General features: G+C 38.6%; 1 protein-coding gene across 1 annotated transcript; it reads right to left on the minus strand.

Annotated features, from left to right (window-relative positions):
* Positions 1-722: 722 nt before the first annotated feature.
* Positions 723-22,636, minus strand: LOC123546760 (uncharacterized). The gene is made up of 4 exons (XM_053524555.1): positions 22,479-22,636; positions 19,833-19,984; positions 14,470-14,578; positions 723-2,927 (listed from the first exon to the last, which is right to left on the minus strand). Exons 1-4 carry the CDS (start codon positions 22,588-22,590, stop codon positions 2,812-2,814), a joined length of 489 nt encoding a protein of 162 aa, XP_053380530.1. The 5' UTR covers positions 22,591-22,636; the 3' UTR covers positions 723-2,811.
* Positions 22,637-23,835: the final 1,199 nt, after the last annotated feature.

Here is a 23,835-nt window from a genome sequence, read left to right on the forward strand (position 1 = left end):
CACCGGTGCTCTCGATCCGGAGGCGAACACCCTACCACTGAGCTCTTACGATACACGATTCCTTTTTCAGTGAAGTAATTTTGTCTAATGGTAGAGCGTCCGCCCCCGATGCGGAAGGTCGTGGATTCGATCCCCGGTCGCGTACCAAGGATGTGAAAAATGGTACCAGTTGCTCCCTTAATATGCTCAGCAATATGTGGATAGAATACTAAGTAAGCTCTTCCCAAACTCGTAATCTCGCATGAATGAGATGTGGAGACTGATGTCTAACTGGTAGAATTTGTTTCAGGATTAACCTAAATTAATTAGTGTAAAAAATAGTTATTTTGTATCAGATATGGGATTCGATATACTATTGTCGTGCTGATTATACATGTTAAGGGGAGCATCGATGAACGTCGATAAATATTTCTGGTAAAATCAAGCAAATCATTACATTTGAACGAACTTCTTAAAAGTTTAAAATATGTTAAAATAACTACTTTCACGAAATTAAATCGACAACGGGCTGCATACTAGCTTTTTTTAAAAAGCTAAGCTTGTCTTTGTTACGACTTTTTTTAGATTTAGAATATAATTTGTTCAGGAAAGTACGATAGACTAAAGTGGTGCGAGAAACATTCAAAAATATTTTTCTTCTACAGGACACTCTGAGAAAAAGAAAATGGAAATTTTCAAAACTGAATTACATGAATGGTCCAGAAAAAAATTGAAGACAAAAAAAGCAAAGCAACAATCATTTTTATTATACACTCACATTGTTTTAGAAATTTAGCCAAATTATACCAGTTGCAAATATTTGTCATTTGACTGAAGGTAAGTCAATCAATGTGCTTTAGATGTTAACTAATGAACAGCTAGAAGATGCTTTTGCAGAAAAGCGAATGTCTCCCCCAATGCATAGTAGTAATAGGTAAGAAACCAGTAGGGGACAGGAGCAAAAGTCCAAGAGACACCGATGGTTAGCTGCAATACAGATCATCTGCTTGGCATGTCCAATCATCCCAAGACGTTTCAACATTCTGGATGTAATGGTTCTTAAGTTATGGATTGGAAATGTTTTCTATGTTCTGGCCCCTGTGTCCTTGACCTTTGATCGAATGACCCTAAAGTCAATAGGGGTCATCTACTCTGTAAGTCCTACGACCCTATGAACATTCTAGGTCAAATAGTTTTCAGGTTATTGATCAGAAACGGTTTTCCAATTTCTGGTCCCTTTGACCTTGAACTTAGAGCAAGGGACCTAAAAATCAATAGGGGTCATCTACTCTAAATTTCCAATCATCCTATGAAGTTTCAACATTCTGGGTCAAGTGGTTCTTAAGTTATTTATCAGAAACGGTTTTCAATGTTCAGGACCAAGTGCCCTTAACCTTTGATCGAGTAACCCCAAAGATATTAGGGCTCATCTACTCTGTAAATCCTATCACCCAATACAATTTGAAGGTTCTCAAGTTAATGATCGAAAATGAAGTGTGACAGGCAGATGGCCCTTGTGACCTTGACCTTTAATGGAGTGACCCCAAAAACAATAGGGGTCATCTACTCTGTATGTCCTATCACCCTAAAAAGTTTGAAGGTTCTGGGTTAAATGGTTCTCAAGTTATTGATCGGAAATGGGTTTCCATGTTCTGGACCCTGTGACCTTGACCTTCAATACAGTGACCAAAAATCTATAGGGGTCATCTCCTCTGCAAGTCCAGTCACCCTATGAAGTTTCAACATTCTAGGTCAAGTGGTTCTCAAGTTGTTGATCAGAAACGGATTTCCATGTTCGGGCCCCAGTGCCTTTACCTTTGACCCAGTAACCCCAAAAATATTAGGGGTCATCTACTCTGTAAGTCCTATCAACCAATAAAGTTTGAAGGTTCAAGGTTAAATGGTTCTCAAGTTATTGATCGAAAATGAAGTGTGACAGGCAGATGGCCCCTGTGACCTTGACTTTAAATGGAGTGACCAAAAAAACAATAGGGGTCATATACTCTGTATGTCCTGTCATCCTATGAAGTTTCAACATTCTGGGTCAAATAATTCTTAAGTTATTGATCGGAAATGGTTTTCCATGTTCAGGCCCCTGTGACATTAACATTTATGGAGTGACCCCAAAAACAATAGGAGTCGTCTACTCAATAAGCCCTACCATCTTATGAAGTGTGAATGTTCTAGGGCAAAAGGTTCTCTAGTTATTGATCAGAAGAAATGAAATGTGACGGACGGACGGACATGACAAAAACTATATGTATCCCCCAGAGGGGGTAGGTGTGAGAGACATAATTAATGGAAATATCCTACATTTCATGAACACAATTTTCCTTTGATGATGTGCTGATGATTTTATAAAAGCATCAATTAAGCATCCTTTTAATAATTTGAAAATAAAATAGTTCCTCTACAAATTCGTTTGTTAAAAGTTTGTTGCTGGCGTTTCTTCATTGCACATGTCTCGTAACAATAGAGAAAAGTGACCACATCCTAGCGACCATGTTTCAACATATCTAAGTAGGTTATATAATTTTTGGATCAAATTATCTCAAAATGAGACCGACTGTCATGCCGTTCGATGATTTTTCTACTTTTCTACCTTTGTGCATGTCTGGAATAGGATCGTCCTCAGAACGACAATTACATTTATTAGATTCATTTACTTCTCACAAATGCAGTTTCAGAGGCTGGACTATTTTCTCTCCTGTACAAACAAAGCAACATGCACAATTATTTTCATATGTATTACAGTACATATTTAAAGAAGATGTTTCATTTGATTTCCACCACAACCCTGAATATAAGGCTTTAAGTAGTGTAAGTATTAGTTTATCTGTAAGATGCTGTTTCCGTTTCATTGATCATACGTTGCCACATTCTCCTTAATATAATTTTTCTCCGTATTTCGGCAGAAAGGCAACACATCACAATGCCACAAACGTATACTGAAAAGAGAGTAAGTAAATATTGTATAAGTCAAATGCTTACAACTATTCTATCTTTATGTGACAGTGAACAATTATATACACTTCTTCAGTGGCTTGCTGGTCAATGGTCAAAACGTTTCCCTATTGGTTTCGACAATTGATTTTGCTCGGACCGAAGGCAATAGTTTTGACTTTTAGCCGGCAAGCCGTCAACAAGTGTTTTATTTCATGATGTCAGAAATTAAAATTCAGTTTTAACTTCAAATTCTTATTTTACTAGCCAAGTATACGCACTGAATATAGACCGGTCTTATGACACAAACTCTGGACCGGTGATTATGTAATGTTATCGGCTGTCAGACAGACGTTCAACGTTACATTCTTTTCGCACGACAGAATATATTTCAAATGGCTTGCTCTTGCTTAGGAATATAGGACGAGCCATGGTAACGGTTTTGTGAGCAGTGTCAAAGCTTTCACGACAATTTCTGTTTCATTTGCCGTCATTAAAACGAAAATAGGTTGGTATTTTCATTTATAGATACGCATGTTCACTATCAGACTTATTTTTGGCAATATAATGTTATTCGGCTTCAAATAAGTGACTATCATTGAACAAAATATGAAAATAGAAAAGTACACCTGATGCCATTTTCTTAAATATCACGGATTTCATGTCAACCCATTTCCTATGTCACGGATTTCTCTCTATAGTTTAAAAGATAAGCCCGCCCGCTTAGCTCAGTAGGGAGAGCGTTGGTCTACGGATCGCAGGGTCGCTGGTTCGATCCCCGGGCGGGGCGTATGTTCTCCGTGACGATTTGATAAAAGACATTGTGTCTGACATCATTCGTCCTCCACCTCTGATAATTCATGTGGGGAAGTCGGCAGTTACTTGCGGAGAACAGATTTGTACTGGTACAGAATCCAGGAACACTGGTTAGGCTAACTGCCCGCCGTTACATGACTGAAATACTGTTGAAAAACGGCGTTAAACCAAAAAAAAAAGAAAAAGAAAAGTTTAAAAGATATAAGAATATGGATAATTTTGGTGATGTTCTTTATTGAAAATTTGTCCATGTTTCATTAAAAAATAACAAACATTTCATGTATCAATAAACGTGTCCATTTCGGTAATCAACAGGTCGTTAACGTTTTTCAGTTGTCCTTGGTTAAAATGTAGGCCAGAAAAATCAGACGACAAAGACAACCGCCAAATCGAAGTGCACTATGGGATACCTAAAGGAATACACTCCGATCAATGTGGAAGTTCTGAATCGACTGTCATAAATAATTTTGTAAAAGAACAGAAATGTTGTAAAGGTTAACCCCTTGATAGATCGGTCAAGTACTGTAAAGTCGCAGTTAAGTGCGTCAGTTCCATGACCGGTCCATAACTCTACCATTCATCAATAAATCTCAAAATTACTTCGTAACAATGTATCCCATAAAGAAATAACGTGTTAACTGCAAAACAATCCCCAAGGCCCCTGTCTAAAACGTCAAAGTCACATTTAGTAGTCAAAGGTAATAGGTAGTTTTTTTGTCCGGTCAATAACTTCACTTTACGCCGATGGGTATTCAAGTTACTTATCACAAACGGTCGCCACAACAAAGTGATTTGTCACATGTCAGACCAAGACCTCTAGCTCAAGGTGAAGGTCATACTTGGAGATCAAATTTGTTGGGGTTTTTTTGACTGTACATAAAATTACTTCACTTTTATATAATAAAGTGCAATACAAGATATTTTTTCATCGGTTGTCCCACTAATTTAAAAACGAAATTATGTCTTCTTCTTCTTCTTGTCGTTCGCATCTACAGTCAGACCAGTAGCCTCGATGAAACTTGTGGTTTGCCGAAGATCCTCAATGCCTCCATACAGTTTCTGGTGGATTGAGATATCTATCGGCCAAGTCGCAGCTCGCTCCTGGTCGTGCCTTTTACATCTCTGAAGTATATGCTCCGCAGTCTGATCTTTTTCACCACATGGACAAGTTGGCGAAGATGTCAGTCTGTATCTCTTGTACATGTGAGCATTGAGCTTGTTGTGCCCTGAGCGGAGCCTGACCATCATCACTTGTTCAGACCGATCAAGGAGATGAAAAGCATCTTCCTCCATCCTTGGTCTCGTTAGTGCCTTGATGATGGTGACTTTCAAGAAGTAACTCACAGGTTCTGTTGGTTGTTCTGACTGAGCTCCTAGCTTAGCCAGTTTGTCTGCCTCTTCATTGTCTGCAAGTCCTGCAGGTTATACTCAGGCTCTGCATTCTCCTGGCTAGCTGCGGAGCTTTATTGTTGATCAGAGCTTCCATGACAGACAGAGCAGCTGTGAAAAAGACAACTGAGGAGCTTTCTTCTGCCGAGTCTTCAACCATTGAGACGGCCTTCATTAGTGCTTCAGTCTCTGCCTTGTAGTTGCTGCAGTGTTTTCCTGTGGCTGCATGTAGTGTTTCTCTCTTGCCAGATGGGTATTGAATGAAAACTCCTGCTCCTCAATCTTTGACGGCGCATGTGGCTGATCCGTCTGTATAGACATGAGTCCATAATTCCGGAGGATAGTCTTCATTGATCATAGCAAGTGTGAGGCTCTTCCGAATGCCTTCACTTTTGCTTCCCGCGGTCAAGACGAGGAACAGCAAGTCTCACAGTCACTGAGGACAGATCATTCGCTAGTGGGTTTATGATGTCTTCACTACCTAGGGGAGTCGTTGGTATGCTCAGCTCAGTTTTGAATTCTCGGTTGAGTTTCTTTGCCTCATGTACGAAGCTGCTACGTTTGAGCCGATTCTTTGTGTAGCCATTTAGCTTGGCTTTTATGGGATGGTCTTGAAAAGACCTGAACTTCTCTGCTTGAAGCAGAACCTTTGCATGTCTTCTGTCTTGTAACGGCTGTGTGCCTGTTAGCTTCTCCATGAAGGAGATTGGTGTAGACTTTGTAGCACCTGTCATGATCCGCAATGCTTTGTTCTGAACCTTGTCAAAAGCCTGTTGGTTAGTTTTGGCAGTAGTGGACCAGGCAGTTCAGCTATTCTCTAAATGGGGTCTCACTGTTCCCTGATATACTGTCTTGAGTATTTGCTCATTTGCTCCCCACGTTGTTCCAGCAAGTTTGCGCATCATTGCAAGCTTTCTACGGGCCTTCCCTTCTGCTTGACTAATGTGGGGCTTCCAGGTTAGCCGTTTGTCAAAGGTCACTCCAAGGTATTTTGCCTCGTCTGCTTCAATCAGCGAAGTATTTCCCATCTTGATTTTACCCGCCCTCTGCTTTGGCGACAGGGAGAATAGTGTGGTGGACGATTTCTCTGTATTGATCGATACATACCAATCTTCAGCCCAAGCTTCTTGCATCTTGTATGTGGCTGTAGTGGTATGTTCTTCCTTACACCATAACACCAGATCGTCAGCGCAGAGAGCAGCCTTAACTCCTTTCGGTAGTTCAGACACCAGATCATTGATGAAAAGCAAGAAAAGTGTAGGGGATAAGACTCCGCCTTGTGGGACACCATGACGCACCAGGAACTTCCTACTGGTAGCATGTTCTAAACTGACTCTTGCTCTCCTGTTGTGGAGGTATGACTTAATCCACCTCAGCATGTGACCTCCTACTCCAGTCCTCATCAGCTTGACGAGGAGTCCATCAGTCTACACTTTGTCAAACGCCCTCTGCAGATCAATCCATGCTGTAAGCACGACTTTCTGCTCTTGGAAGGCGTCCTCTATCTCTTGCGATAGATAAGTGGTTTGGTCCTCAGTGGAGCGGAATTGTCTGAAGCCAGCTTGTTGCGTTGCAAATAGGTTGTTAGTCTCTATGTACCACTTCAGGCGTGCATTCACAATCCTCTCCATGGTCTTTCCAATACAGCTGGTTAGACTGATTGGACGGTAGCTTGCAGCCTTCTCTGGATCCTTCCCTTTCTTGTGGATGGGGATCATGAGTGCCTCTTTCCATATCTGTGGAAGCAGTCTTTGTGTCCAGCTGTAGTTTTCAGGAGTTTGCAAATTGCTTCAGTGCCTAGATGGGTCAGCATTTCATTTGTGACTCCATCTGGTCCAGGAGACTTCTTTGTCTTCAACTGCCTAAGAGCTGTCTGTAGCTCATGCAGTTTAAGACCCTGCTTCATGCATTCTGGTGTCACTTGGCTTGTCTGCGTTTCCCTTTTTTCTCTTCGGGATTCCCTTTGCCGTTCCCTGTTGATGGGGATGTTGGAAACATCTTTGTAGTTAGACGCAAAAGTGTTTGCCGCTTGTTAACCCTTCAACAGTTCACCATTCTCTTCCAAAGTTACTGAGCCTCTTCCTGTTTCTTCATTGTTCAGCTGTCTCGTCAATCTCCACAGCTTTTGGCCAGCTCGCTCTAGGTTCTCTGTGCTTCCCGTTTGTGCCTGGGGAATTTGGCCTTGGCTTGCTGTAGAAAGAGGTTATTTTCTTGTGAGGGATTGTTTTCTGCTTCCTCCCTGGCCTCTGATAACTTTGCCTGTAGATTCTCCCACTCATCACTCCAGTATGGCTTATAGTCCTTTCTTGCTCCCCTTGGAATGGCCATATCCCCAGCTTTGTGAGTGACTGTTAAAGTCTCCTACAATAATGAACCTGGTTTCATAAGTTGTAACTTTGTCAAAGGACAGAGCTTTGTCACTTGGAGAGTATATGTTTACAAGTTTCAAACTGAATTCGTTCTTTCTGAGGCTCAGAACTTGGAACTCGGAGTCATCCATATGTATGTTGGTCTGGACAGCGCTGTTGTTCCTGACCAATGTCATGATGCCTCCTTTTCGTCTGCCAATTCTGTCACAGCGGAAACACTGGTAACCCCTGACTTTGAAGGATTTCTCTGGCTGTAGGTGAGTTTCCTGAATGCAACAGACATTGATGTCTTTCTCATGGAGGATATGCTCAAGTTCAGCTTTCTTGTTGAAGACATCCTCCGCATTCCAATGCATTAGCCTGAAAGGTTGATGCGGATTTGTTCTTCTCCTTGGTATGTTCCTCTTTCTTCTCTTTGCATGTTGTGGATTGAAGGAGGGACCCCCAGTAGCTGTGGGTGGTCGAGGCTCAGAGCCCGGCACTGAATGCCCCTGGAGGGACCTCAGAGATTCAGCTACACGTTGTTGAATACCGAATGGCTATGTAGACATAGCGATATTGCATGGTGCTGTGGTTCGTTAAGAGAGTGCCAATGGCCCAGCACCTCTGTCTTCAACTCTCTAGGTTTCTTTCGGGGTTACCTCACCCTTAGTTCCAAGTTAAAACCCTATCCTGGGAACACAGAAGCTATTTGTCCCATAGCTGGGGGTCTGTTCATAGGCATCGGGGCGTGTCCACACACCGGTGGGCCTGGCATGCCACATGTCTGGGGGGCAGACCTCCTACGAGTCCCCTGCAGTTCTGCCTGAGGCCGCAAGATGCTCAGTTACCGTGTGACGCCAACTAGGAGGCACTGCAAAAGGGCTTGTCTACAGAGAGGCTATGTACTGGCAGGGCTCCTTTTTCACCAGAAGGCTTGCCAGCGGTGAAGGCTGAAAGCGGAAGGTGACAAGCACACAACACACAGCACACCACACTTGACGCATCAGCAGACCAATTGCCACACGAAATTATGTTTAAAGTAAGATCATTGCTATTGATAGATATAAAAAAAAAGGTATTAACAATCGTACATTTCCAGAATGCAAACCCATTCTATTATGATATCGGTAAATACTGCATTAATATGATTGCAAGAGATTAGGTTGATATGCTGTCCAGCTTTGTACTGAACAACAATGGGATTAACTTTCAGTGGTGTATAGTGTTTCATTAGTACCATATAAATACTTCCGTTTAATATAATGAAATATTTCTTTACATTTTTATTTCTTTTTTCATTCCAATCTAAATCTTAAAAAAAAATCAATATTAAATATTATTTGAAAGCATTCACCCGTTGTATAGATTTCCACACATTTTCAAGCTATATACCTCTTTATTACTTATATGCTTTATAGTTATTATTCCTTCTCTTGAGAAGGAATATCTTGATTCAATAAGTCACACTTGACTGAGCTACTGATGTCGAAAGCTGTTGTAATTACAAGCTGGCCAATTAAACTCCGTGACCTTAGAAATAACCTCTGACGTTAAACTATTCTTTCTCAATTGAGGCGACTCCATGGATTACACAATATTAAACCCGAGGATGATAAATTGATTCTTTTATTTCCACCTGAACATAACATATGTACATTCACAGATAGACATATATCAGCAAATTTAAATGTAAACAGCCAAATATTGTCGTTACCTTCAAATGCATGGTTAATATGTGAAAACAAACCCCATTGTGACCCTCTAATTATGTGCAACAGTTCACACATTGAATCATAATAGATTGACCGGGTCAATGTCTTATTGCCGTATTTGCTCTACTGAAAGAGGTAACAGATTTAATTTGCTGTTGGGTTTAACAATTTATGTTAAATAACTAGCGTAAATACTTACCTGATATTTTTGGCAGTATAAAACAGACATTGCAACCAAAATTTTACAAGATGGTCATTTTATATTTATATAGATGTGCCCTAGAAGGAACTTTTGGTATGCTTTAATTTGTGCTACATACTAGTATACATTTAAGTATGTTGCCCATCTCTCACTCCCACAACCCAGTGTAGGCGAATTTTGATATGTAAGGCTATCTCTGTTTCAGACAAAGTTCTCCCGATTCATTGGTGTGTAAGGCAACATTCGGATATGAAACAAGAACTAAAACTTGTCAACTTTGACTGTCCAGATGTAAAATGTTTGCGCAAAGAGGAAAGGCGCCAGTATTTCAATTGAAAATTCCCCACTGGCAATTAAGTTGTGAACAGATGTAGATAAACAGATTTCAACATGTTCGGGTATGAATTTTCAAAAACGTTCAGTGCAAAACGTTAACGACCTGTTGGTAACCGAAATTCATTCGTTTACTGGTACATTAAACTTCTGTTGCATGTATAACACACGAGTTTTCAACAAAGAAAAATGTCAAAAATAAGTTGAATAGTGAACAGACTATCGATATGTGAAATTCTGATCTACATTCGTTTTCCATAACGGCAAACTACACAGAAATCGTTCTGAATTTCTTGCAAAACCGTTACCAAGGTTTGTCCGAAACAGTTTCTTCAAGTGACCGACATGCCTAAGCTTGCTTGTTTGCAAAATCAAGTATGAGCCGATTAATTATCTATGTACATAAAAACGAAAGTTTTTATATGCAAACAAGGCAGTCTGAAAGACAGCTAAATCCCCCGCCGCTGCTATGGATAGTGAAAGGGTAAAACCTTTGATTGTAGCTGTAACCTTGACTTTGAACTGACATGGCTGACTCATGAATTCTGCACAACGTCTTGATGAGGTGATCATTTGATCAAAGTTTCATGAAAATCCTTCAAGGGGTTTAGGAGATACAGAGCTGAAACCTTTGACCTTCAGTTGTGACCTTGACCTTGAGTTGACATGGCTGACTCATGAGTTCTTGATGAGGTGATCATTTGATGAAAATCCTTCAAGGGGTTAAGGAGATACAGAGTGGACACCAAATGGAAGGCTCAAACCTTCGACCCTTAGTTGTGACCTTGACCTTGAGCTGGCATGGTTGACTCATAATTTCTGCACATCGTTCTGATGAGGTTATCGTTTGACCCAAGTTTTATAAAATTCCTTCAAGGGGTTTAGGAGATATAGAGCGGACACGAAATGGAAGGCTCAAACCTTTGACCTTCAGCTGTGACCTTGACCTTGAGCCGACATGGCTGACTCATAAGTTCTGCACATCGCCTTGATGAGGTGATCGTTTGACCCAAGTTTGATGAAAATCCTTCAAGGGGGTTTAGGAGATATAGAGCGGACACAAAATGGAAGGTTCAAACCTTTGACCCTTAGTTGTGACCTTCACCTTGAGTCGGCATGACTGACTCATGGGTTCTGCAAATCGTCTTGATGGGGTGATCATTTGACCCAAGTTTTATAAAATTCCTTCAAGGGGTTTAAGAGATATAGAGCGGACACAAAATGGAAGGCTCAAACCTTTGACCTTGAGTTGTGACCTTGACCTTGAGCCGGCATGGCTGACTCATGGGTTCTGCACATGTCAGCTCCCCCCCCCACCCGCTAAATAGCGTGTTTTCACCCCGACCCCCGCCATTTAAACTATCTTAATCCTCGTCTTTTCGCTCGGCAGGGTCGCGAGGAGAAAACGCGAAATGGCAGAGATCAGCCAACAATAAAACTTGGATTCGGCCTGCGGAAACGAAATTCAATTTATGAATTAAGGACACGTCACGGCTGAGACATTTTAGCATTATTGCAATACACAATTGATATTAAAATTGTGTTTCCAATACATGTGCTCATTAGATAAATCCTCAATTCTATGTGAAAACAAGGGATGTGTTTTTATGATTGCAACACTGTGAGTTTCTCTAAATTACTGACAAATGACTGAAACAATAGCAATTCTTTTATGATTTGGATAGTTAAAAAAACGACAGTAAGGAAACAAGATAGTCTTTTATTGTTTTAATTTACGAGTAGCACGCTACAATATAAAAAAGCCATTTTAAGAAAATCAAACTGGAAGGTCGAAATAACTGCACATTTTTAATTAGGTCATGAGTCATCATACACCTGTCAAAATTTGTCATTAGTTTATATCTCTCCGTTCTGCATAAGCATTGCTTTTGTATCTTGACAGAACATTGTAGTGTAATTTACTTCATATTCCACACCAATTTTTGTGCTCGAAATTGCTTTGATGAGCTCACTGAAGTCACGTAAGAATTTCTTTTGCTTTAGTTTATTGTCTGTAATAAAGGTACCAAACTTTAAGATATAAGAATTGTTCCTTTTTGTTGGGAAAAGGAAACTATTTGGTTGAAACATAACGATTTTTGAAAAGAACTGAATATTCTTTGTTTTCTTTGAATTCACCGGAAATTCAAAACGTGATACCACCTTAATGGCAACATGTAAAAAATTCTATTCGCGAAATGTCATCACAATTGTGATTTTCCCCAGTATGGAAACTTGTGGAGATCCACATTTTTCAAATCTTTCCATTGGTGCCAAACGTAGAATCCTAGAGCCGAAGGCTGTCCAGTATAATCAGGGTGACTCTCCATTAACGAAACAAATGGATGGTATTTGATATTGCCACTTAACAGCTTTTCAATTAAAGACTTGAGAAACGGTTATACTTTTGAGAAACTGATTTTAATAAATATACCTTTAAATTAACAAGGCAGTCTCAAAGACTGCTATATCCCCCGCCATTGTTATGGATAGTGAAAGGGTTTATGGTATTGGATGGAATCATTTAACAGTCAAGTTGTGCCCTTGACCTTAAGCTGGCAGGGGTGAAAGTTGAATTCTGCACATTGTCTTGATAACGGGAAAAATACAGCCAAGTCGTATTAAATTCCTTCAAGGGGTTAAGGAGATACAGAGCAGACATAAAATGGAAGACTCAAACCTTTGACCTTGAGCTGTGACCTTGACCTTGAGCCAACATGCTGACTCAAGAGTTCTGCACATCGTCTTGATGACGTGATTAATTGACCCAAGTTTCATGAAAATCTTTCAAGGGGTTTAGGGGATACAAAATAGAAGGCTCAAACATTTGACCCCGAGTTGTGACCTTGACCTTAAGCTGACATGGCTGACTCGTGAGTTCTGCACATTGTCTTGATGAGGTGATCAATGACCAAATTTTCTTGAAATTCCTTTAAGGGGTGTAGGAGATACAGAGCGGACATAAAATGGAATGCTCAAACATTTGACCCAGAGTTGTGACCTTTACCTTGAGCCAACATTGCTCACTCATAAGTTCTGCATATTGTCTTGATGAGGTGATCATTTGACCCAAGTTTCATGAAAATCCTTCAAGGGAATAAGGAGATACATAGCGGAAACAAAATGGAAGGCTCAAACATTTGACCTTGCCTTAGACCTTAAGCCGACATGGCTGACTCATAAGTTCTGCGCATCGTCTTGATAAGGTAATCATTTGACCAAAGTTTCATGATTATCCTTCTAGGGGTTTAGGAGAAATAGAGCGGACCCAAAATTGAAGGTTTAAACCTTTAACCTCGAGTTGTGATCTTGACCTTGAGCCGACATGACTGACTCATGAGCTCTGCACATCGTCCTAATGAGGTAATCATTTGACCCTTGTTTCATAATTATCCTTCAAGGAGTTTAGGAGATACAGAGCGGACACGAAATGGAAGACTCAAACATTTGACCTTGATCTTGAGCCGACATGGCTGACTCATAAATTCTGCACATCGTTTTGATGAGGTGATCAATTGACCTTAGTTTCAAGATTATCCTCCGAAGGGTTTAGGAGACACATAGCAGACACGAAATGGAAGGCTCAAACCTTTGACCTCGAATTGTGACCTTAACCTTGAGCCGACATGGCGGACTCATGGGTTCTGCATATCGTCTTGGACTTGATGAGGTGATCATTTGACCCAAGTTTCATGATTATGCTTCAAGGGGCTTAGGAGATACAGAGCGGACACGAAATGTTACGGACGAACAGACGGAAGGACGGACGGACGGAGACCATTCCTATACCCCCCCCCCCCCCCCACCATTTGTGGCGGGGGATTAATAAAGGTAATGAAATTTTGAAAAAATTATTGTATATTAGTTTATAGTCAACTGCGACGTATAAAAACATTTAATGTTTTATGGGCGCAATATGGATTTGTATGACATCAATGACAGCACGAGCTACACGTGCACAGGCGACAACGGGTATTGTCCTATTTTATTGAACTGTCAAATGCATATTGATTAAATGGGCGGTGCATAGAATATTTTAATCTTCGGTTGATTTTCGGTACATTCCGTTTTGTATACGGAAAGTAACCAGCAATTAAAATAGTTTATTTTTATAGCGTGTATACGTATATACGCAAGACACGATAGCTCAGTGGTCATCGTCAATAGCTTGAAACGTGGAGTTCGTAAGATCGATACCGTTCAGTATCTGAGTTTTTTCCCCACAAATTTCAACAAACACTCTGTACATGTACATTTTTATCCAGTATTTCCATCATTTTATTTTCACAAGTTTTTAAAGTTAAACTGCATTGGCTTATAGTGTTAAAGCTATTCACCACCGGTTGGAGTTATATTTTTCAATATGTTCAAGTTTTACCACCATGTTTGGCATAGAATTTATATAAGACAATGACAAAAACAAATACACAGTGAATGAAAATAAGTGTTAGATAATTGTAAAATGACCAGAATAATATTGATTCTGTCCATCTTTTCAAAAAAGGTTTTATGGTTTACTATCTTCTTGGCCATATTTTTGGTTTTTGGTTATTATTAGGAAACCTTGCACAGTAATGTACCACTATTACAGTGACTTTCATAGTAGCCATATGTTATTGATCTTTGAGAAAAAATGTTAGTGAACAAGTCGCTTTAGTACCATACAACTTGTAAAACATGTAGATTATATCGAAGATGAAATAACAGTGAAAAAAGGAATGTTAACATAAAAATAAATTCTTACATGTTACAGATACACCAGAGACGATCCAGAAAAACCATCTATTTTCGCATTCATCGATCGAAACAATCTCAGAAGTACTGCAACATAACTCCGTCCTTCCGTCACTTGTCTGTAAAAATGTGTATCTAAGATAGTAATGTTCGTAGTCACCATTGAAAACCTAGATGCGGGACTCCTCCAGAAACATGTTCGTATATTAAGTAAAATCGAATCAACTTGGTTTTCAGCAAAACGTGCCTTTGTAAAAACTGCAGTCAATAATTAAATGTGTCCTTAATCTTTTTACGGTGGTATGTTTAGGACATGCAATTATTTTTTTAGGATTAAATTATCTTGAGCGATCAACATCTTATCTCGTGCGCACGACATACTATCTTGAGCGATCAACATCTTATCTTGAGCGATCAACATCTTATCTCGTGCGCACGACATCTTATCTTGAGCGATCAAAATATTATTTTGAGCGATCAACATCTTATTTCGTGCGCATGACATTTTATCTTGAGCGATCAACATCTTTTCTCGAGCGATCAACATATTATCTTAAGCGATCAACATCTTATCTCGAGCGATCAACATATTATCTCGAGCGATCAACATCTTATCTCGTGCGCACGACATCTTATCTTGAGCGATCAACATATTATCTTGAGCGATCAACATCTTATTTCGTGCGCGCGACATCTTATCTTGAGCGATGAACATCTTATCTCGAGCGATCAACATATTATCTTGAGCGATCAATATCTTATCTCGAGCGATCAACATATTATCTTGAGCGATCAACATCTTATCTCGTGTGCACGACATCTTATCTTGAGCGATCAACATATTATTTTGAGTGATCAACATCTTATTTCGTGCGCACGACATTTATTTTGAGTGATCAACATCTTTTCTCAAGCGATCAACATATTATCTTGAGCGATCAATATCTTATCTCGAGCGATCAAAATATTATCTTGAGCGATCAACATATTATCTTGAGCGATCAACATCTTATCTCGTGCGCACGACATCTTATCTTGAGCGATCAACATCTTATCTTGAGCGATCAACATATTATCTTGATTTATCGACATCTTATTTCGAGCGATCAACATATTATCTTGAGCGATCGACATATTATCTCGAGCGATCAACATCTTTTGTCGGTCATCTTATCAATATATATTAAGGACTTTGTGTGAATTCAGATCATTAGTTTTTGGTTTTACTTAGACTATTCTTATAACCGTTTCACAAGTTTGCAGGGTAAGACATTTAAATACGGAAACTGATAAAAAAAGGCAGCAAAAATCAGTGATGATGCTAAGAAATGAATTTAAGTCATTGACAAAAAAATAGTATGTAGGCTTCGCTATGGAAGCCCTGGGGGGGACAATTGAGTTCCGTACTTCCCACTTCTGACTTCTAACTTTTGCACTTCTCACTTCCAACTTCTTGACTTCCTACTTCTAACTTCCACACTTGTGACTTCTAACTTCCGCACTTCTGACTTCCAACTTCCCGACTTTCGATTTCTGATTTCCAACTTCCACACTTCTTACTTCCGACTTTTGATTTCTTCCTTCCTTCTTCTAACTTTCGCTCTTTCGACTTCTAACTTCCGCACTTCTGACTTCAAGCTTTCTGACTTCATACTTCCGACTTCTAACTTCGACACTTCCTCCTTCCGACTTCCAAAAAAGGAAAGTTGGCAGTCAGATGTGCGGAACTTGGAAGTCGGAAGTCAGGAAGTTAGAAGTCAGAAGTGTGGAAGTTAGAATTCATAAGTGCGATAGTTAGAAGAGGGAAGTAAGAAGTCAAGAAGTCGAAAGTAAGAAGTGTGGAAGTTGAAAATCAGAAGTCGAAAGGCAGGAAGTTAGAAGTCAGAAGTGCGGAAGTTAGCAGTCAGACGTGCGGAAGTTAGAAGAGGGAAATAAAAAGTCAAGAAGTCGGAAGTAAGAAGTGTGGAAGTTAGAAATCAGAAGTCGAAAGTCTGGAAGTTAGAAGTGCGGAAGTTAGAAGTCAGAAGTGCGGAAGTTAGAAGAAGGAAGTCAAGAAGTCGGAAGTAAGAAGTGTGGAAGTTTGAAATCAGAAGTCGAAAGTCAGGAAGTTGGAAGTCAGAAGTGTGGAAGTTAGAAGTCAGAAGTGCGGAAGTTAGAAGGTGGAAGTCAAGAAGTTAGAAGTAGGAAGTCAAGAAGTTGGAAGTGAGAAGTGGGAAGTACGGAAATCAATTTTCCCTCCAGGGCTTCCATACTTCGCCCATATATTAAACGATTTTCCTTGTTTTCCCTTAATTCATACATGCAATTTTTTTTGCGCGAATTTATCAGCCGAACTGAAATTTGTTGCTGTACTAAGTCAGAAGTGGGAAGTACGGAAATCAATTGTCTCTCCAGGGCTTCCATACTTCGCCCATATATAAACAATTTTTCTTGTGTCCGTTAATTCATACATGCAACTTTTCTGCTCGAATTTATCAGTCGAACTGAAATTTGTTTCTGTTCTAACATGCAGTATGCATCATTGGTTATGCTCATTTTGTTTTGAAGATAGGATGACCAATTATATGCATTGCTTTCCCAATTGATGTTATAAATTATACATGTACTTGTCGTAAGTTTAAATAACATCGGAATAGGCGGGACCCTAATTAACAACTTGTCCGTATGTTTTACTGATGACCTAAATGCACACACAAAGGGCCTTAATATATATAAATAAGATGTCGTGCGCTCGTTATAAGATGCTGATCGCACAAGATAAGATGTTGATCGCTCAAGATAATATGTTGATCGCTCGAGATAATATGTTGATCGCTCAATATAATATGTTGATCGCTCGAGATAAGATGTTGATCGCTCAAGATAAGATGTCGTGCGCACGAAATAAGATGTTGATCGCTGGAGATAAGATGCTGATCGCTCAAGATAATATGTTGATCGCTCGAGATAAGATGTTGATCGCTCAAGATAATATGTTTTTCGCTCGAGATAAGATGTTGATCGCTCAGGTTAATATGTTGATCGCTCAAGATAAGATGTTGATCGCTCAAAATAATATGTTGATCGCTCAAGATGATATGTTGATCGCTCGAGATAAGATGTCGTGCGCACGAAATAAGATGTTGATCGCTCAAGATAATATGTTGATCGCTCAAAATAAGATGTTGCTCGCTCGAGATAAGATGTTGATCGCTCAAGGTAATATGTTGATCGCTCGAGATAAGATGTTGATCGCTCAAGATAAGATGTTGTGCGCACGAGATAATATGTTGATCGCTCGAAATAAGATGTCATGCGCACGAGATAAGATGTTGATCGCTCAAGATAAGATGTTGTGCGCACGAGATAATTTAATCTTAAAAAAATAATAACGTATGTCCTAAACATACCACCGTATCTTTTCTTATTTTGTCGGATATATATTTGTCTTAAGTCAATTATTAAACGTTGAAATTGTCTATAAGCACACTGTTGAAGTATGTACACCGTCTAATTTAGGTGTCATTATGTATAATTAATACTTACTAAAGGTTAGGGTTAGGCCACACCAAATGATTACCTGTTCGTCGGATTTCCCGCACCAATTTGACGGGAAATGAAAAAAAAAATATTTTTTTTTGACCGCCCACCTGGCGTATTTTTTGCGGAAAAAAAGGTGGAAATTCCGAAGTTTAAACGCACCTAGCTTGTAATTTAGGCCAGCATTTTTTAATTTTCTAGTTTATGGGAGCGCAGACCCAATTTTTTGACAAAACGAAATAAAAATAAAAGTCATTTTCAGTACTTTTATTTTCATTTTACCCGCCGACCGTCCATATTTGCTACTGTCAATACAAGTTTAACTGTATGGTAGTGGTTTTGTTTCATCAAAGTGAGCAGACGCATGAAAATTGGCAGCCTGCATGAATGAAAATATACTTCATGTAGTTAACAGACAATAATCTTTGGAATAAGTTGGTAGTGATAACATGTATTGTAAATGAATTGAAGCTGAGTAGAAATTACAGCAGCTAAAGCTCAACATTGGGAATAATCAAGTAAAACTACGAAAAATGACGTTCACTAACAACGCTGTCCAGATGTTGAAAAATCTGGCGTATCACATGTACGAGATTTGTTGTCTGTATGTTATAATTGGACAACGATCAAATTCATGTGGGACTGCCAGAAATATCACAATTAATAAAAAGGAAAGACACCAAAGAAATGGCGAAATGGAAGAGCAAAAGCGAGTATCAGCTTGTAAGAAACATTTTTTTCTTTGAAATATTGAGAGTCTTTTCCTTTGAAGTATTGGGGGTCAGAGAAGAAAAAAAATAAGTAATATCACAATTGTTAGTAATTATGTTTAAAACAAACTGCATTTTCAATGTATAATGATTGATGTCCCCTGCAAATGCAAACACGTGATAAAAAATTCAAACTAGTCCAAATAATTTGACGGTCACATTAATGATTGTTTTATATTTCTGTCGGGCAACCTATCCGAGTGGAGATATTGCGCATATGAAAAGCTTATCTCAATATTCCGAGGATCAAATAAAATTAGTTTGAATAAAGTTCTAACCAGGTACCCTAACTTAAAAGATAATTATCAAACATGAAACTCCTGGCAATATTCTCATGTCCACTTAAGTATACTAATAAAGAAGACCCATTGAAAGTATGTATGGGACAAACATTCAGCCACTAATTGCCACATGTGCCTTTTACACTGAGGAACACAATAAAATATCCAGTAATAAATGTATTTTCGGACTCCTAACTTACTACGTCCAAATCCCATTTCAGTGAAGTATTTTCTCCGAAACTGTTGTTTGAACATCAGCTGATAAGGTTATTTTGTACACATTTTTGCTGAACCAAAATTAAGATTGTTTCGGCTTGTCATACAATATAGATGGAAATACACTTTATTTGGTGTTTAACATGACACAAGCGATAATTACTTTTTTTTTTATTTCATCGCTCTTCGCTCGCATCAATAACTGATGATTTGAAAAAAAAATATTTTAATTTTTTTTTCGCTAGCTCGCCCCAAATATTTTTGAAAAAAATCCGAAGAACAAGACATCAATTTGGTGTGGCCTTAGTATTACCATGTCAACCTTACTTAAGTGGTGTACATACTTAAACGGTGCACATATAGACATACCGGTAACTGTTAAACGTTGCTTTGTATAAAATGTAAATCATGACCATATATATTTTTCACATTTACTTCATAAATTATATTGATAAAAATTGTGTCTACAGTGCCAACTAAACTCGGTTTGTGGTTTGTGCAAATGCGTTGTAAAATTTACTTCATTTGTAAAATAACTTTTCTCTACACAGTAACAACTAAAATTTATTTCAGTGGAGCTTTCGTACCGTATTTTCCGTGCATGTCTGAAATGGGTATGACGTACAATTTGCATCTGCAGAAATGTTCTCAGTGTCACAATTGGAAAACGCGTGCATGTGTACATCATTAAACGTCAGTGCCTTTATCTTCAAGAATGAATTCACTTGCTTCCCAAGTTCTAAAGATGAAATGTTTTCAATAATGAATTAAATGTATAAACATCAACAAAAAATCATTTCACGTAGACATATTGCATGGATAAAGTGCAACTAGGAGGGTTATAATTAATGAAAGTTGTTATTAATGACATCAGCATGAAGTGTTATGTCAATGAGTAGTAGGTTATATACGCCACTTTTGCATGATTTTTCTCTATTAGTCGTTGTCTGTGGGGTCCATGCTTTAAAATGTAGAAAAAGTGGGACAACTGCATCGAAGTGACATCAACAAAGTATGAAACCTAGGTCACACTATTGAAAGTATTTATTATGGTAAAGAACTCGCTGACAAACGGAAACAAGAGCTGTCTCCATAGGATGACACATGCCCCCGATGGCACTTTGAATGAATAGTTATGGCCGATGTTAGAGTTTAGGACCTTTGACATACGGACCTGGGTCTTGCGCGCGACACGTCGTCTTACTGTGGTACACATTCATGCCCAATAATTTTAAAATCCATGCATGAATGACAAAGATATGGACCGGACACGACCATCAATGCACTATCATGAAAAATGACCTTTAACGTCTAAGTGTGACCTTGACCTTTGAGCTACGGACCTGGGTCTTGCGCGCGACACGTCGTCTTACTGTGGTACACATTCATGCCAAGTTATTTGAAAATCCATCCATGGATGACAAAGATATGGACCGGACACGAATGCACTATCATGAAAAATGACCTTTAACGTCTAAGTGTGACCTTGACCTTTGAGCTACGGACCTGGGTCTTGCGCGCGACACGTCGTCTTACTGTGGTACACATTCATGCCAAGTTATTTGAAAATCCATCCATGGATGACAAAGATATGGACCGGACACGAATGCACTATCATGAAAAATGACCTTTAACGTCCAAGTGTGACTTTGACCTTTGAGCTACGGACCTGGGTCTTGCGCGCGACACGTCGTCTTACTGTGGTACACATTCATGCCAAGTTATTTGAAAATCCATCCATCGATGACAAAGATATGGACCGGACACGAAAATTGTGGACAGACTGACAGACCGACAGACGGTTCAAGAACTATATGAAAACATGAATAAGTACAGAAGGGGAATAATTTCATCACAATGACTGCACTAGTTATGAAACCTGTGTCATTCAGTTAGTATTACCTTAGCAAAAACTGTAATTTCTTTCTGAAATACTCGCTGACCATCGCTAACAGAAACTTTTAGAAAACTAATGTACAACAAGATGCCTAAAATGGTCTTATACACTTTTATGAGGAAAACTTTGAACTTTTGACAGTGCGTCTGATTATAGGTTTGGTTAATATCCTTAAAGATACTGACCTCCAGATTTTAGCTAAAAATTATTTTTCTTTAAAATTGAAGTTTGGTCGTAATGTACATTAGAATACGAGTTTTTGTTTCTTAAAAATACAAAATCAACAAAAATGGATGCCCACTTTGGATATCGAACCCATACCGCCGCGGTAATAAAATCTTTCTCACTGTGTTTACCAATATATGTGTTTCACAACCGTTATAGATATTTAATATTAAGGTACTTCAATTTTCAGTGTAAGTAATAGTAAAAACCAATTCTCATGTGTTTTTATAACAAATAGTCTGATATCTAAAAATGTTCTCTTCTTTTTGTTGCCGTACGATCTGCAGGCCAGTGTCTTTAAAGCAATTCACTAAAAGTATTTCAAAGTTTGTTCCATTTTTATGTGAAGGCCAAAAATTGAGTATTTTAGAGGTGTTTAACCAACCAACGGTGCTACAGATCAAGTTCACCAAGTCCGTAAGAAGTTGTTTAAAGATTTTCTTTTATTTCAGCCGCCCATATCTGCAGTTAAGCGGAAATGTAGAATAAACTTGAGAATATTCCAGTTAAGGATGCCACAGACCAAGGTTAGCACGAAGATAGTTTAAGCAATCATGAGAAAAAGTTGTTAAAATATTTTCTACTTTTAAGCTCTGGTGAACCAAAATAAGCGGCACAATGTGAATAAAATAAAGACATGTCATTCCAAAGATGCTACAGAACAAGATTTGAGGAGATCCATCATGAGGTTCATTGGAAGAAGTTTTTCTTAAATTCTTAGCTGTTGCGGAACCATCTGAATAAACATAATAGATGCCCCTATCCTCACAGCTCACCCTGACCATTGTTCAGGTGAAAAGGACAAGTGTAAGACAATTTCATCAAAATGAAGGCCAAAGGTTTTGAACTTCTATTAGTAAATATTACCATGGAGAAGGCATTTGTGAAGTTTCACTCACTTGTGATCATTAACTTACAGATACAGATACAGATACAAATTAAAAATTAGATATGTATAGCAAAGGACCGACATAGCTTTTTTATAATCGTAAACGATGCAATCAGCAAAAGACCTTGTGACATCCATCACGGCAATTTAAAAATGGTAATCTGTCATGACAGAAGACGTAACAAAATGCACGTTATGTGAAGGAATAACGGCTATACGTACCATCATGTCGGCAAGGAGCTATATAAGAACACAGGCTATCTTGGTTTTGGGTAGGTAGAAATACTTCATTGTCACGTGGATCTTCTACAGACACATTACAGTAGAGACACATCTTAGCTTCCTCTGTAATCTACAAAAGAAGAAAATTACATTGTGATTGCTATTTCAACTTTTCCTTTTCTAATATTACCTTAATTAGATGTAGAATTCTATTAAAGGCACTCGCTACAGTTTTTTCCGGACGGGTCGATATTTACCCCAACACCGTGCCAATTTGGTTTCGATGTAGCTCACTGCAGTGTTGGTTCGGTCTTCTGCGCATGCCCGGAAGTGATTATCTTATGTCGCGTACGTTCGCATTCATTTAATGTACAAAATGTATAATATACTGACTAAAGGTTAGAATAAGTATCACCATGGTTACAAAATATATACATTTAAAGTACTTTTAGTTCAAGTTGCTTCAATCCGACATATACTGGAGTCTGTTATTTATACCAACGCTCCAACTCTGCATTGAGCCACAGCTGTTTCTAATCCCGTACCGTACACTCGTAAACTATAGGTTTTGTTAAAAAAATAGGCGGAAACTTTCATCGTTGTATGCCATCAAAATGCTTCAGAAACACCTTAAAATCCAGTTATTAAGAAATCTGCCGTTTGATAATTTTATATATACATTTCTAAGTCATTTGCTCAAACACGGAAAGAGTATTTCGTGCCAACCTGCGTTGTATAAATGCCCGCCACACCCCACCTCGTTGTAATTTGATTTAAGCGAAATCTAATATGGTGACCTATCAATTTTCTTTTTGTTTTAGATTAGGTAGACATAACCAAAGGTATGTGCAGAGTTTGATTAAATTCTATTATGTGAAACTAGATAAAATAGCAGAAGTACCAACTTAAAACTGACAAAAATATGCAAAAATAGCCCTTGGGTCTGCTGAACAAGTATTCCTTCCTTTCTTTATTATGCCACTTTTCAAAAAAGGAGAAAGTAACACCCCATCTAATTATAGACCAATCTCTTTAATCAGTTGTGTAGGTAAAGTCATGGAACGTGTTATTTCTAAATACATGCACAATTTTTTAATGTCAAACAATTTAATATACAAAAGTCAATCAGGGGTTTCTACCAGGACATTCCACAGTTTTTCAACTCATAGATATTTATAACCAAATCTGCAAATCTTTTGACGAAAAAAAAAAAAGGCAACATGTATAGTCTTTTGTGATATATCAAAAGCATTTGATAGAGTTTGGCATAAGGGTCTTATTTTTAAACTTAGACAACATGGCTTTTCAGGCAAAACTAATTGACTGGATTACTCACTATCTTTCAAATCGCAGCCAA

Source organism: Mercenaria mercenaria, chromosome 15 (assembly GCF_021730395.1).
Source record: "Mercenaria mercenaria strain notata chromosome 15, MADL_Memer_1, whole genome shotgun sequence".
Classification (NCBI taxonomy): Eukaryota; Metazoa; Mollusca; class Bivalvia; order Venerida; family Veneridae; genus Mercenaria; species Mercenaria mercenaria.